A 12,020-nucleotide genomic window follows, 5' to 3' on the forward strand; every position below is an offset into this window, starting at 1 on the left:
CAGGTGACTTGCAGACTCCCAGGTGAAATACTCTAGAATTAAAATGAATGGCTTACTATGTCTTATTCTTCCCAGGGCCTGATGGATTGTTTTGATTCTCACTTGGACACCCTTCAATCATTTAAGAATGAAGATGAGAAGAATATGCCGCTAGTCTTGCCTGAAAAGTTAGAGGAAATGAAAAGAAGGTTGTGATCCTCAAATTCCCTCTACTTTGACTATGTTGTATTCTAGCTCTGATACGGACTTGCTCTGCTATTCAGAACAAAGCATGTAATTTATCTGTGCCTTGCAGAAAAAGAGCATTTTCCACCTAAGCACAGATTGACTGTCAAGCAGAGCAAGCAGGTTCACTCATTGGTTCAATTAATGTCTAATTATGTGTACAAAGTGGAGCTCATTAACAGGACATTTTCGGATGCCGGTTGCTGGTGTGGATAGGAAACACCCACTAGATGTAGGAAACATGAATATTTTGAATGTAAAAATTTCTCTGGAGGTGGGGATTCTCTCTCTGATTTTTTTTAATTTCCACCTTTTAAAATCACTGAGATCTACAGGTTGTGCAGGCCCATATAGCTGTTGAAGGATATTTTCAAAAATGCCCTGTGAATCTGTGTGTGTAACCTGAGTGACATATAGACGGCAGACACCCCTTTTCTGGGCATTTAATTTCTTTTCATAAATTGAGCAGTAGATATTGACTCAAAATTGTTGCTACTTAAAAAAAAAAAAGCCCCCAAAACTCCCCCATTGCTACCTTAAAATTTTATTCCTCTCATAACAAAATAATGTTTACATATATGTAATTCTGAGTTTTTAGGCTTAAAACCTAATACATTAATGCTTTCTCTATCCAATGATTTTGAGTCAACATTTGGAACGTTTCACTGTTTGCAGATTTAGTAATATTTGTTTCACAAACTCCAACACCTTTCTCGAATACCACTATGGACTGTGCTCAGCTATTGCCAATGAGGTGATGTTCAAGCTAAATATCTGGGACATGAAATATGGGACAAAAGAATCTGTGGAATCACTGCTGGAAAATTGGAATGTAAGTTTAAAATACACGTATCACACCCTGATAATAATTATTCTTCCCCACCTCTCTTTGATTCAACCTTGTGTCTGTCCTCATCTGAAAATACTGTGGTAGTTGGTAGAAGCATGGTAGGCTTGTGAGATCTGGGATTTATGCAAAGAAGGACAGGTAGACTTCTGTAGAACCTTTCTCCATGTCTTGCTGTTTTCCTCTGAATGAGATTTCTTTCTTCAGTTTGGAGAAATAGAGTGAGCTGTGACTCTTTGCAATTTTCTCTCTGCCCATTTTTATTCTTTATTGGGAAGACTTCTCTCCTTCTAGACTATTTATTGGGCCAGCAGTGGCAGCCGTTCCCTAAGTCAAACCTCTGTGGGATAGTTGCATTTCCTACCTAGTTTTATGTGGGTTAGTGTTACCCATGCCAATTACTTTTCACTTTGGGCAGAATTTCATTGAAGAAAAGAGACTTGAAACAGTACTAGAAGCTGCTACTCGCATCTGTGAAGATTTGAAAAACAAAAACATAAGCAATCCTGACTTAGGTAAGTTCGTGCACATAAACTGATGTGAAGACCTCTATTTTGAACTGCTGTGTTGTCACTAGATTTAGTTCCCACTGTGTTTTGTTTAAAATAGTGCTTCCATGTAATTAACTTCTCTGTTTTCAAATGGGTAATGATATTCCCTATCTCATGTCCTAGCTGGAGATCCTCAAGAAATTAGCAAACTTTTAAAGGCAGCGGAGTCAAAGATTTCAATGTGCAGACACTACATTTCCAATGTAAATACCATCCTACAGAAAGTCCTGTCTTCCTGGAGTAGTTATACAGAAAACATCCACTTACTAAAGACGTGGCTGGAAGAAAAACGAAATGAGCATCCCAAAGAGGTATGTGGTTGGATTTCTCTTTGTAGTGACGGACAGGGGTACTTGGAAGCCTCCTGGAAGAAAAGCATTATGCATGGCAGTGGTTGTTGCCGTTGCTGGTTTTTTCTGTTCCCCATTTTGGAAATAAACTTTTGGCAGGGTTCTGCTTTAAATGATTTCAGTGCCTCTGTCTAGATCCCTGCTGAGATCCTGGCAAAGTGGAATTCAGTACATGGTACCTTAAATGAAGCCGGAAACTATCTCATCGAAGTCAGCAAAGAGCAAGTTGGATCAAATATTGCCAAAGAGATGAAGAAACTGAACAGGAGATGGGCTAAGTTCATCAAGCGGACACATTTTGTAAGTTCCTAGTTTCATATGACACTTTTGCTATGCAGCCTTCAAAATCATATTTTTGAGATTTATCAAATTGCTAATCAGAGGTTAATAAATCTTTTAGGCAACTCGGAATTGCCTGTTTTAAAACAGGAGTGGAGAATACACAAAGGCATTCCATTCTTAAGTCTTTGTGACTCAGTTAAATGTTCTTTATGACTCAATGGAAAATATTCCGTTTTTTCAATGGAAATTTTAAAACCACTTATAAAAGGAAATCTTATTGCAGGATAAAGCTCTTCATTCAGTTCTAGAGATGGAAGTAGTCGATTTGTTAAGAGCTTGTGAGCCTCTGCTAAATTGTATAATCTCTGCCTCAGCTAGTAGACACTAATTATTGCTGCATAGATATTTCTAGCATTGTGTGACTTTACACCAGCTCACTTGACAGGTTTTTAGTCTGATGTGAATTCCTATTCAACCTGCTTAATGTTACATATATTACATTTCCTGGAATGCTTTCACAAAAGTGACACTTTTGCTCTGCTTGGGAATATTAGAATATCAGGAATTGGGAATATTATTAATTTTCCTAGTTGAGCCTTTCATTGACATTTATTGAAGGTCCTGCTGTGACAAAAAATGGTGGCAAAAAATCACAACACTTTTGTAGGAGATGACGTTAATGAGAATGCAAGATCATCAGAGGAAACATGGTCCCAAGAGTGACGGAAATCTGGAGTTTCCTAGAAAAACCTGTAGTAAGAGTTGCTTTTAGGAAAGAAGAAATTCAGAAAGAAGAAATAAAGAGGCCTCTTCCATCCTTACAAGGGCTGAAGTACACCAGGAGTTATTTTTCTGGCATTGCTTAGGACGTTATGGCTATAATGTTTATTATATTTGGTTTTATGTGTAAAAAGGCAAGGGCAAATGCTTGAGTGCTCGCCTGTGACTGCCAGTACTTCTAAACTCTTAGCACACTCCCTGGTTTGGATTTGACCAACACCAGCTATCGTTCTGTTGGATGATTCCCTGGCATAGCTGGAGGGATGCTGCAGCCCAGGAGTTCTTCTCCATAGTAGTGTGGCTGTGGCTGCTTGCTTATAGAGGAGGGGGTGGGCCATATGGGCCCAGGTTGTGCTGTCCCACCTGCTCTCATGGTTGAAGAACTGTCTTGCATGATGTATTTACTGATATGTTTGGCATTTTTCTCTCCTTCGTTCCCCATTGGGTCCAAAAAGCTGGAAAGTAACCTAAGTGGTGACTGTGTTGCAGGAGGATAGCAGAGAGACACGTGAACTGATGATGGGTATGAACATCTCACCCTGCTCTTCCTTTATAGCTTGGTGAAGAGAGCACAGATGCTGCTGAAAAAAACATGGAGCTTCCGGGGAGCCTGGAGAAAATTGAAGAGCTCCTTGGAGGGGTGGAGAGCTGGGCAGCAGAGATTGGATGCCTGCTTGGCAAGATCGGTCAGGAGAGGCCTGTGCAACCTGAAGTGGAGGAACATTTGCAGGTGAAAATGGAACTACACTGCTTAAAACACTTGTTAATCAAATTCTTATCTTTCAGCACATTTTAGTGGCTAGGGTAAAATGAGCCGTCATCAATAAAGCAGAAATGAATGTGGATTTTGTGCTATAGCACCGGTAAAAATTGAAGGCAAGGCTACTGTTTTGATGTTATTTGCCAGGATCGCTCCCAAATGAGCTATACATTTTTCTCCCAACATCAGTGTGTCCAGGTGACAAGCAAGTGCCAATGAAGTGCTTGTCTTTGCGAGGTGCCAAGTTGAGAATTTCTCGTGGTCATATGTTCTGTCATCTACCCTGCAGTGCAGGGGGGAGGTTTGGGACAACTTGGCTATATTCAAGGTTTACCTGTCAAAAATGAATACTTGAAGTATTTCCAGCAGCATTCTGGGTAACTTGTGCGTCTCAGCTTATAGGCAGTTGCTCTAAACATCCACAATGAGCACTGATGAATTTTTTGTTACTTCCACTAGTCTCTGTTGTTCCCCATGTCTCACTGCCAGAGGTTATTGTTTCCTCACCCTAGCAGATGGCAGGTGGAAATATGTATGTATAACTTAATTTTTTTTCACCTGCCAGTGAAGGTGAGACTGAACAAAGATGGCAAGCTTTGCACTGGAGAAGCTGAATCACTGTCCTACGTTGCCTTTTGCTATTTCTGCAGCAGGGCCTGTATAATCTGATGATAGGAAGGTGACCACCAGAAGGAGGTTTGATTGGAGCTCTTCTGTCTAGGGGCTAAAATTAAACAGAGATCTTTGGTACATTAAATCCACCTATAGTAACTGTGAACTAAAATTATTGTTAGTTTACTTTTGGTTTGTTGTGCCTTCTTGCACTGTGTTTAGTTGATAGAGTTAGGAGAGTGAGCCTTTGAGAAGAATCTAATAATCTTTTTGTAATTTTGGGCCTATGTTTATAAAATAAGCCTCCTTTTTCAGCGTGATACTACTTTGTTAAAAACAACAAAGTAACAAAAGAGATCCTGAAATAGAGCCTCCAGAAACGCAACTGGTATTGTACCTCTCTGTGAGCAGAAGAGATCAGGTTGCTTATTACCTGCAGTACAATAGTTTGAGATCCAGAATAAAGCACGGATTATCATTAGAAGAATGCTAATTGACAACTTCAAACAGGAGAACTTGTTGAAAATTCATAGATCAAAACAGCTCTAATAATGACATTTCATGATAAATATTTAAATATGGTACACTACTTTTGCATGCAAAATACCCAGATGCTTCCTGCCTTTTAGTACTGAATACCACAAGAAAATCTGAGCCTTGATATATGTGCTTACTTTTGGATGACTTCATGATCAGACGATGCATATCCAAATGTGTGGTTTGTACATTCATTTGGAAAGCTGTGTGGATGGGAGAGCATGTTTAAAAAATACTTCTAATTGGCTCTCAGGCAAAGACACGGGAGGTATCACACTGACAGAAAGGCTGTTACAGCAAACAGAATCCCCTGTGGATGGCAGCAGACTTCTTTCTCTCTACACAGAGATTGTGCAGTGCAATACGCTGGCCATAATTGCAATGTAAGATTTTTCCTAGACCAAATATTGACTATCCACAATCAAGGCTTGCTTTTTCATTCAGTTCCTTTAAACAAAAAGACTTAAATACTGTAGAAGCTTCTAATGCTTTTCATTCAACCAGGGCTTGGCTGCAAGGGGAACCTCATGCCAAGAACAAGTTGTGGCAGCAGAAGAGATATTGCAATCCCTGACGCAAAATGTTTCAAGTCAGATGTCCCAACAGCATTCTTACACCACTGGGCTGCAGGCACGAATTAAAGAAGCCAGAGACAAAATAGAGGTACTCCTCCTTTATTGTTATTGTACTTTATACACACAGACATCTCTAATTTTAGCATTATGTGCTTAGGAAGACTCTTTTTCATTCATGTAAAATTAAAAGGGTTTATACTATTGGAATCAGTCTCCCAGACTCCTGCTGGGGGAGAAACTAGAACATTTCAAAGATGAATATCTCAACTCAAACAACTTGACTAATGTTATGAAGCAATAGCTTTATGTAAGTATTGATATTCAGGCATGTTTTGAAAAAAGTCTTTTTCTTCCAAGGCTGTCATGGGTGACGTGAACAACATCTTGTCCAAATCTGAGAAGAGACCCTCAGAGAGGGAAGCTTTGCTCAATTTTGAAGAATCCCAGAAAGAACTTGAGGCCTCCATTTCAAAGGCTATGCAACTCGTCAGTCAAAAATTAAGTCCTGAAGAATGTATTACAAGATACAAGGTGGGTTTGTTTTCTAAGCCAGCTGAATTTGAGTGTTTCTTAGTGGTATTTCTTATCTAAAAGACTAAGGGATCATAGTGAGAAAAATATCAGAATTTTATTTCTTTGGTAGCTATTACTGGTTTTCTCAGTTTTTTGATTAAGCACTGTTAGCATATATTAACTCAGCAGATAGTTTGAATGAAGAAATGTAGATTGAAATTCAGTGCCCTGTCTTAACTTAAATTACTCCATCATCCCATCAGAACTCATCTTGTTCAGAACTACACCCGTTTTGTTTGCCTGATTAATAATTAAGATTCCCATCAAGAATCACATGCCTGAATTCTTGGACAGGTTTTTAAAGTGTGATTATAAATGCTGAATCGCCTCCTTGTCCCGGGGGCTAACTGGAAAAGAAAGTGCCTAATCTCAAAATCTGCATCATAGAATTGTAGAAGGGTTTGGGTTGGAAGGGACCTTAAAGATCGTCAAGTTCCAACCCCCCTGCCACGGGCAGGGACACCTCCCACCAGACCAGGTTGCTCAAAGCCCCATCCAGCCTGGCCTTGAACCCCTCCAGGGATGGGGCAGCCAGAACTTCCCTGGGCAACCTGTTCCAGTGTCTTGCCAGCCTTACAGTAAAGAATTTCTTCCTAATAGCTAACCTAAGTACTGGCAGGCCGCTGTAAGGTCTCTGTATTTTCCATGTGCCTTAGCATAGTTTCCAGGAGAATCTGCTCCATGATCTCTGCAGGCACAAGAGGTGAGAGTTACCAGCCTGTGGTTCACCAGGTCGTGCTTTTTTCCTTTTAAAAATGTTTCCCCTTTTCCATCATTAGGAACTTCACTAGAGCTCTTAAAGGAGTTGTTAGTGAGGTATCAAAAATTGAAGTGCCCAAAATCTGTGTTGCCTCATCTTGCACAGCAAGTCCTGGGTGGCCTTGTGCCAAGCACAGAGCCTCACTCCAGGCCATCTCATAGAGTCCCAGAACATTGGTACAGACATCTCACTCGCCCTCTGACAAGTGTGGGACGTGGCCATGTATATTCCCTAGAAAGGATGCAAAGTTCAGGGACCTTAATCTTTCTTCCTTGGTACCAAATTTGCCCATAAAAGAGGAGTTAAAAGGACAAAATCTGCTTTTCTCCAAGAAGCATACACAGGTGTCGTCTGCAACCTTTGAGCAGGTATGCAAGGGTGGAGAATGTCTTCATACACACCCATACAAGGACCATCGCAGCCCATACATGCAACATATACATGCTTTATCCATGGTTTTTGTATGCTACTGATGTAATTTTGTTAGGTAAATAAGCTGCATTCAGTTCTATTTATTTTTCATGGGATACTTTTCTTGCAGGAAGCTTTTAATACTCTGGACAATGAAGTTCTTGACAAATTTTTGAAAGCAGCTGAACAATTGAAAAATATTTCATCTGATCATGAAAAGCTGGTAGTTGAAGAAAAGAGTACAGATGTTCGTAAAAGATGGGAGGTAAGATGATATAGGAAAGAGAAGCCACTGTCTGTTCTCATTAGGCCTTTAAAAAAACCAAATTTTTTGTCACAATATGTTCTGGGGTTTTTATTTTCTTCGTGTTACCATCTCACAGGGATAATGTGTTTTGAATTTTACAGGCAGTTCATAATGAAATTATATCCTGTGTCCAGCTTATAATAGAAAGGGAAAAAAAGAATTTTAACGCAACTTTAAAAAAAATCAATAAGCAATTAGGCAAAGAGAAGAAACTCCTAAGTATGGATAAAACCAAAGGACTCATCAAAGAACATGAGGTACCTGCCACACTTCTTTTCTGCTCACCTACCTCTCTTTGTGAATGACTTGTCTGTCCTTGTTCCTTTTTAGGTACACTTGCAGCTTGTGTTTGTGGAGCTGGGTCCTTGGGCTTGGTGTCATGTAAACACGGAACAAAAAGGCCACCCAAATTATTTCTTCACCTTTTTTGACTGCAGATATTAGCCTTCTTGCAGACTTATACCTTCTTGTTTTGTGGATGATATCTTTTTTCCTTTTTTTAAAGACAGCCTTGAAGCATTGGAACAGATTTATGTGTGCAGTTGTTAAAATAGGAACTGATTATGTGCTCTCTGACTCCCTTGATTTGTTACAGTTGCACAGCTGGTGTTAGGTGCCTTCAGTTGAGAGTATCTTCTCATAGTGCAACAGACACACTTTATCTCTGTGTTTGTGCTGTGTATAAACCACAGAGTTAAAGCAAGACATTCCAGGATGAGTCACGGTGAATCTTACGTATTCCATAAGCAGTGCTTTTTATACTTCTTTGCTTCTAGTATTTTTCTTCTTCCTCCTCTTTGAGATGCAGTGATATGGAGAGTTTACCACTTATAAGGGTAGGAAATTGCTCTCCTGGTGAAATTCTGCTCTTCACTGAATTCAGTGGAGTTTTAGTCTTTGCTTCTCATGCATATGTTCAGCAAATATTACATATGCAAGAGTAAAGAGATATAAACATTCTCAGGTGCATCCCTTCTGCTCCTATTTTTGCTAGATTTTTAGTAGATCTTGATTTCACCCTTGAAAGTATAATTATTGGTAGGGAATAGTTTAAATAAATTTTCTAGTTCTACTTTTTTCTGTAGTCAATTGGACATATATATCTGATGTCACTGAAAAGGACTTTGGAAAAAAGTAGCTAAAAGGGTAGTAACGTAATGAATTTTGAAATCAAGCAAGAGTCAGTATAGTCTTGTGAATGTAGCTAGGGCACTTGTTGCCAAAAATCCTTATTTCTTTCCTGGCTCTATTTGGAAAAGAATTGAGGGAAAATAAATTTTTCTCTCCTGGTTTGCAAGCTTACAATTTAAGTAAGCGCATCCGAGAAGGCAGTGGAAACAGAAAAAAATGTATGAGAATAATTGCACATTCTTACGACTAAACATGAGTTTATTATATTGTTTTCCTTTGTTTAGGCCTTTTTTTCACAAGAAGGCAGCCTGAGGGAACTTAACAAGTCATTAGAAGACCTTAAACTATTGGGAAGACTATCAGAAGAGAGTGTCCCAGGCATACAGACACTGACTACAGACTGTGAACAAAAGCTAGAAAAGCTTAAACAAAATGTGGAAGATACTTACACGGCCCTGCTGTCTCGTGCTGGAAAAGGACAATCATCTAAGAAAGAGTGAGTGACTGAGTGCATGATGCGTTGTAGCTTCATAGAAATCAGATATATGCATAGATTTTGTGATACTGTATATGTGCTACCAACTACATTACTGCGTACATTACTATGGACAAATGTACATTTAAATATTTAGTATTAAGTTTCATAAACTAGCAAGTACAATGCTTGATTACCCTTCAACAGAGCTGCACTGTTTTTGATCATTAGCCAGGATGTCATTAATTGATCATTAGACATGGTGGGTGGCTCCTAGGACTGGAGTGTTGGAATGGAGGGATACAGGCTCTTCAGGAAGGACAGGAGAGCTGGGGAGGGACTCTTTGTCAGGTATTGTAGTGACAGGACAAGGGGTAACAGTTTTAAATTGGAAGAGGGGAGATTTAGATTAGGTACCAGAAAGGAATTCTTTGCTGTGAGGGTGGTGAGGCACTGGAAGAGGTTGCCCAGAGAAGCTGTGGCTGCCCCATCCCTGGAGGGGTTCAAGGCCAGGCTGGATGGGGCTTTGAGCAGCTTGATCTAGTGGGAGGTGGCGGGGGGTTGGAACTCGATCTTTAAGGTCCCTTCCAACTCTAACCATTCTATGATTTCTTTTTTTCCCCTTGTATTTATTTCACATTTTGTTCTTAAACTGAAATTTCTTTTCTCCCATAGGAACTCCATTGTTGCTTCTGAGAATGGAGAAAAGCCCAGTTCTTCTCAACAAATTGATGTCTTTATGGTACAGGAGGTAAGAAGTCCATACTTACTAGAAAAGCGTGCTCTGTCTAGGGGACATCATTGGCAAAAGAAAAACATGATTATTTCTGTTACTATTCTTATTGTGGTGGGACCTCAGGTTTCTGGTCAGACATCAAACACTCATTGTGCCTGGGAATGTAGACTAAGTAAATAGTAAAAAGTAAAATGCAAGGTACAGCACCAAGCATCCCAAGGAGATGTGAGTCTCCAACCCTGTGTTACATTTTGCTAAAGGATGGGTTTCAGCTGGAAGAGTCATGTGTGAAGCTGTGTTCAGGTGCAAATACCCCATAGTCTTTAAGTAATTTGAACAAGTTTCAGAGAACACAGAGGAAAAATAGTGAAGAGTTGGAGGCATTTGCTTTAGAAAAATATAAAGAAAAGCAGAACACGTATATCTTCTTAGAAATAATTTGTGAGAGAGAAGATGCTGCACTCAGCATTTGGATGCTGCAGAAGGTGCCTCCTTTATGATAAACATTCATGCAAGCAATGCTGCAAACAGCTCATCAGGCACCTTATAGGAAGGACCCCATTGCATTTGCATGAAGTTTGAAGATATGTAGAAATTGGGTCTTGTGAAAGCAGATGTCTTGTAAGGCTTCTAATGTGCCTGATAAAATGATGGAATCTGTTCTCATGGATAATCAAAGTATGAAGTGTATAACTAACTCCAACCAGCCTCAGAGCAAGTATCAGAGGAGTCAAGTGTATCCTGGAATCAAGGGTGAGAGACGTGTGAAAGCATCTAGTATAAGCAGCCTGACAAAAGCTACAGAATGCAGTGCCTCGTTGGTTGCTCAAGGGTGTCCATGGAGCTGCAGCAAAAATTTGCACAAGTAGCTTGTGCTAGCCAAAGACCTAGCATCTGTGGAAGGAATAAATTACCTGGCTGCTAGTGTTAAAAAAAAAAATATTGCTCTTTTGTTTCATGAATGAAATCTCCTCTCCTTTGAAATCTCATGGCCTGTGGGACATGTGAAGCAATTCCTTCTTTCAGGAGTTCACAGGTGTCTGTTAGAATTCACTATGTATTGACAGCATGATGCAGAGGTCATAGTTGCCTTTTTTTTTTTTTTTCATCTTTACTTAGACCTCAAGACCTGCTGCAGATGTAGTTTTGGAACCAGATGTGAAACATCACAACGGAGAAAGCTGTGCAAAGAAATTTGAGGAAGGCAGTGATTTGCCCATACCAGCTTTATTAGAGAGGTAACTTTTAAAGGATGAAATGTGTGTATGTTAAGAGAGGATACAATGTTAGACACTCGTAAATTAGTTGAATGCATCAAACATAGGGTGCAATTTTTCTGTGCAGAACTCTGTTCTTGTTCTGCTGCAGTTTACTTACTGTGGGTCTGTGATGGATAAGGAAGTGGCATAGTAGCTATATGCTTGGAACATTAGGATTTTCTAGCAAGAACACTTAAAGCCATAAAATTTTTTCTTCTGCGGTTTTCTTGGGCCAGAAGAATCTGTATCTTCTTTACTAATAACTTCAAGTACTGCAAAATTTAAAAAAAGTATTATGTTTTTAAAGAAGTGATTTCTTTACTTTCATAAAACTGAATTTAGAGAATGCAAGCAGGTATTTGTACTTGAAAATTAGCCAGGTGAACAATTTCTCAGCTCTTTAATATGCTGCTTATTTATGCCCATTCATTTGGGACTTAAGTAAAACTATGCACTTGCATTAGTCTGTGCTAATCTGTTGGTCAGCAAGTCCCAACTCCTGTCACGTTCCACTGAATTCAAAGTAATACTCTCTCTGAAAGTGATCGTGTCTTTCTTCAGCTATAATACGCAAGGAAATAACCTGGAGGAACTTTTACAAATCAGCAGAGATAAAGTAGCATCTGGCTTTACTGATGAAATAAAAGGCACTTCATGCCTTCAGAATAAGCTGCTTGAACTACAGGTAAGTATTCATCTCTTAAAAACATACTTGGTGCCCAAATTGTTACTTTCTCATGTAGAGTCCTCACCTCCCTGTTATGTGTATTGCTAAAAGAAAAAGGAGCATGAAATAGGTCTAATGGAAGAAATAACTACAGAAAGCAGCTTTTTTTGTCATGAGGAGTG

The 12,020-nt window shown here is 39.5% G+C and overlaps 1 protein-coding gene across 3 annotated transcripts in view; it reads left to right on the forward strand.

The window, feature by feature from the left end:
• Positions 1-85: 85 nt before the first annotated feature.
• SYNE2 (spectrin repeat containing, nuclear envelope 2) overlaps positions 86-12,020 on the forward strand; it is a 154,161-nt gene continuing 142,226 nt past the window's right edge. For all 3 annotated transcript variants that reach the window (XM_014951607.1, XM_014951609.1, XM_014951608.1), the window contains exons 1-14: positions 86-188; positions 901-1,057; positions 1,491-1,587; positions 1,747-1,934; positions 2,109-2,273; positions 3,592-3,765; positions 5,449-5,607; positions 5,877-6,050; positions 7,394-7,528; positions 7,672-7,827; positions 8,986-9,197; positions 9,852-9,927; positions 11,032-11,150; positions 11,733-11,856. In XM_014951607.1, coding sequence (XP_014807093.1) covers positions 145-188; positions 901-1,057; positions 1,491-1,587; positions 1,747-1,934; positions 2,109-2,273; positions 3,592-3,765; positions 5,449-5,607; positions 5,877-6,050; positions 7,394-7,528; positions 7,672-7,827; positions 8,986-9,197; positions 9,852-9,927; positions 11,032-11,150; positions 11,733-11,856 — 1,980 coding nt within the window. In that variant the 5' untranslated portion in view covers positions 86-144. The remainder of the gene's footprint in view (positions 189-900; positions 1,058-1,490; positions 1,588-1,746; positions 1,935-2,108; positions 2,274-3,591; positions 3,766-5,448; positions 5,608-5,876; positions 6,051-7,393; positions 7,529-7,671; positions 7,828-8,985; positions 9,198-9,851; positions 9,928-11,031; positions 11,151-11,732; positions 11,857-12,020) is intronic.

This window comes from Calidris pugnax, unplaced genomic scaffold (genome assembly GCF_001431845.1).
Source record: "Calidris pugnax isolate Ruff unplaced genomic scaffold, ASM143184v1 scaffold183, whole genome shotgun sequence".
Classification (NCBI taxonomy): domain Eukaryota; kingdom Metazoa; phylum Chordata; class Aves; order Charadriiformes; family Scolopacidae; genus Calidris; species Calidris pugnax.